Raw genomic sequence first — 3,863 nt, forward strand, 5'->3', positions numbered from 1 at the left:
TTATTTTTGTTGTCTACTTGGTGTTATTTTTTACATCAGGTATATTTTTTGATTAAGGGTACAAAGAAGCCAGGGAAATGGGGAAGTTGCCCACGGGGACCCCGTGAGCAACAAGCGAAGTGAACGAGCCGAGTCAAACCAGGAGATAAGCGAGGTACAAATACGCAGAGCAGAAGAGTGGTCAGTAAAGCCAAGGTCAATAACAAGCAGAGGATCAGTAGTTCAAGAAGCTGCAGCAGGGCCAGGAAACCAGCAGAGAAGAATCACAAGCAAAGGAGGAACAGGAAAGGCAGGTATAAATAGACAGAGGGCGGGAGCTAGCACCGTCTGGCCAGGCTGTGATAGGCTCTCCCACTCCTAAGCCTGCCATCCTGGGTGGTGGAAGATGGAGTTAGTCTCACAGACATAGAAGCAGGTGCAGACTGATTACCTATGGGCGTCGACACAGAAGTTGTGTCTGGCAGATCCTTTAGAATAACCCATCCATTAACTGTGAAATTTCTTGTATACATATTTCCAGCAGTTAGGCCTCGGCATGAAATGCAAGCACCCTTAGTCTTTTGCCCAGTGCCTCATGACCTGGGTTGGCATTTATCTCTTTATATATTGGGTAATCGGGAAACATTTACTGGGTCTGATCTGGGTCTGATCTGTGGATGTGAGAGCTGCATGTCAAACAAAGAGCTAAGCAAGGGTTGGGCTCATAGGGGCATATGTAGCTGTTCTAGTGGAGAGGAATTGTGGCTGTAACTGTCATTGGGGGCGTATGTGGCTGTCATGGGGGACATGTTGCTGCCATTGGTCTATAACTCTGGGGAATTGTGGCTGGCATTGGGAGCATTTGAGTCTTTCAAATATCTCTGGGCCAAAAAGTCATATCTGTAAGAAGTCTTCATACCTGTCTCGGCCAGACGGGGATAGTGAGCGATTATGATACATGGTCACTGGGGGATCTCTTAAGCATTTACATTGGTTATAAGGGAGTTAAGAATTTGGTGACAAGTTATTTTTTATTACCTTAAAGGAAAATACAATATCAATTATCTTCACCACTTTCTTTTTTCATGTAATGTTTTTATCTTTATGGACTTTTACACCACACTTTATTAAACTAGTGTTCTTTATGAGAAATTTGAATAAAAAGCTGAATTTTATAGAAGCTTCTGTAAAGTCTTTGTTCCTTAGAGTGTATATAATAGGATTAAGCAGTGGGATCACCACAGTATAGATCAGAGACAAGACCTTACTCAGGATCAGGGATTGTCCTCTTGGTGGAAACATATAAACAATGATTATTGTCCCATAAAATAAGGAAACTACAATGAGGTGGGAGCTACAGGTGGAGAAGGCTTTATGTCTTCCGGTATTGGATGGGATCTTCAGGATGGTGATGACAATGTACAAATAGGACATCACAATTATTATAAAAGGTCCCATAACAACTAAAAATCCCAATATAAGAACCTCTTTATGAATGATGGATGTATCAGAGCAGGAGAGCTGCAGTATAGGTTCAAAGTCACAATAGAAATGGTCAATAACGTGCAGTCCACAGAAATGCAGATTATAGATAGAGATTGTACAGATCAACATCACCATAAAACCCACCAACCAAGTCACAATTACTGATGTCACACAAAACGTATGATCCATGATGGAGTTATAACGGAAGGGGTTACAGATGGCCAGATATCGATCATAAGACATCACTGACAGTAGAAGACATTCCGAGGACTCCGAGGTGACAAAGACAGAAAACTGGATGATGCAGCCGATGAGAGTTATAGTACTCCCTCCATACAGTACAGTGTGAAGAAGAATCGGCATAATGTCTGTAGTCAGCAGGATATCACACAATGATAGCTGTGTAATGAAGAAGTACATGGGAGACTGGAGGTTTCTACTCACTAAATATAAGGCTATTATAAGAAGATTACCAAAAATCGTCACACAGTAAATAATATCCAGTAGTGAGAAAAGCAGAAATGTGAAGTTTTGAAGATTAGGGAATCCCAGAAGGACGATGGAGGTGATATTATTTGTCAATCCCATCTGGTGGAGACACATGAATTAGTGTTAAGAATCACACAATGATAGCCGTGTAATGAAGACCTAACTACTGTATGGGACCTTGATTACTATATGGGGTCTAACTACTGTATGGGGGACCTAACTACTGTTTGAGAGCCAACCTACTATTTGAGGACCTAAATAATATATAAATACTATATTGGAGCCTAACTTCTAAATGGGGGCCTAACTACTATATGAAGACCTGACTAATATATTGGGGCCTAAATACGATGTGGGGTCTAACCTCTATATGAGAACCAAACTACAATATGGAGCCTAACTTCTTTATGGGAACCTAAGTACTAACTGGGGTACTAACTACATTCTCGAGGGGCCAACTTACTATCTGAAGAGTTTAACTACTATATGGGGACTAACTACTATCTGGGAGGTTTAACTACTATATGGAAGCACCTAACTACTATATGGGTTCAATTAAATATTATCTGGGGAGCCTAAATACAACCTGGGATCCCAACTACTATATAGGGTCACCTAAATATAATACGGGGAACCTAATTACTGGATGGGGGACCTAACTGGTGTAAAAGGGACCTAACTACTATATGGAGGCCTAACTACTGTGTGGGGATCTAACTACTATATTGTGTCTAACTATTATATGGGGGCACCTAACTACAATATGGGGGCAGTTAAGTACTATATAAAGGCCTAACTACTGTATGGGGACCTAACTAATATATGGGGCACAGCTACTGTATGGGGACACCTAAGTTCAAGTTCTATATGGTGGCTAAACTTCTTTATGGGGCAGAACTACTGTATAGTGAGCCTAACAATTATATAGGAGCCTAACTTCTATAGTGGGGCAGAAAAAGATGACTACTTCTGTTTAGGGCCACTATGGGGGCATTATTTCCCTCTAGTAAAGCCTCTGAGTGCAAAAGTAGTAAATATGAAATAAACTAGACATATTTGCTATTGCTGCAACCATAATGACCTGTAGAATTAAGTTATCTGGGGAGCCTAACTACAACCTGGGATCCCAACTACTATATAGGGTCACCTAAATATAATACTGGGAACCTAATTACTGGATGGGGGACCTAACTGGTGTAAAAGGGACCTAACTACTATATGGAGGCCTAACTACTGTGCGGGGATCTAACTACTATATTGTGTCTAACTATTATATGGGGGCACCTAACTACAATATGGGGGCAGATAAGTACTATATAAAGGCCTAACTACTGTATGGGGACCTAACTAATATATGGGGCACAGCTACTGTATGGGGACACCTAAGTTCTATATGGTGGCTAAACTTCTTTATGGGGCAGAACTACTGTATAGTGAGCCTAACAATTATATAGGGGCCTAACTTCTATAGTGGGGCAGAAAAAGATGACTACTTCTGTTTAGGGCCACTATGGGGGCATTATTTCCCTCTAGTAAAGCCTCTGAGTGCAAAAGTAGTAAATATGAAATAAACTAGACATATTTGCTATTGCTGCAACCATAATGACCTGTAGAATGAAATTATCAATTTACTTATACCACATGGTGCATATTGAGAAAAAAAAAGAAAATAGTTTATTGACTGCTTTTTTCCCCATTACCCCCAGATTTTTTAAATAATGGTTAATCAGTAATTGATATGTGCCACCCAAATGATGCCAAGGAAAAAAAAAACAGGTTTTGAGCTATTTTTCCTGCCATTTCTGACCAGATCTGTGACACAAATTTGAACCCAGCCTAATCTATCCATGTAGCTGTAGCCTTGGCCCCCATAATTTATTCCACATCCAGCCTGACCCTGCTGATACTGT

At 40.6% G+C, this 3,863-nt stretch overlaps 1 protein-coding gene across 1 annotated transcript; it reads right to left on the reverse strand.

The window, feature by feature from the left end:
* Nucleotides 1–1,062: 1,062 nt before the first annotated feature.
* LOC142750716 (olfactory receptor 11A1-like) lies at nucleotides 1,063–2,052 on the reverse strand. Its single transcript, XM_075859703.1, has one exon. The coding sequence runs from the start codon at nucleotides 2,050–2,052 to the stop codon at nucleotides 1,063–1,065; it is 990 nt and encodes a 329-aa protein (XP_075715818.1).
* Between the last annotated feature and the right edge of the window lie 1,811 nt (nucleotides 2,053–3,863).

This window comes from Rhinoderma darwinii, chromosome 3 (assembly GCF_050947455.1).
Source record: "Rhinoderma darwinii isolate aRhiDar2 chromosome 3, aRhiDar2.hap1, whole genome shotgun sequence".
Taxonomy (NCBI): Eukaryota; Metazoa; Chordata; class Amphibia; order Anura; family Rhinodermatidae; genus Rhinoderma; species Rhinoderma darwinii.

Excerpts from the sequence above, each read along its gene's own strand:
- LOC142750716 (XM_075859703.1), bottom strand. The coding sequence starts at position 2,052 with ATGGGATTGACAAATAATATCACCTCCATCGTCCTTCTGGGATTCCCT.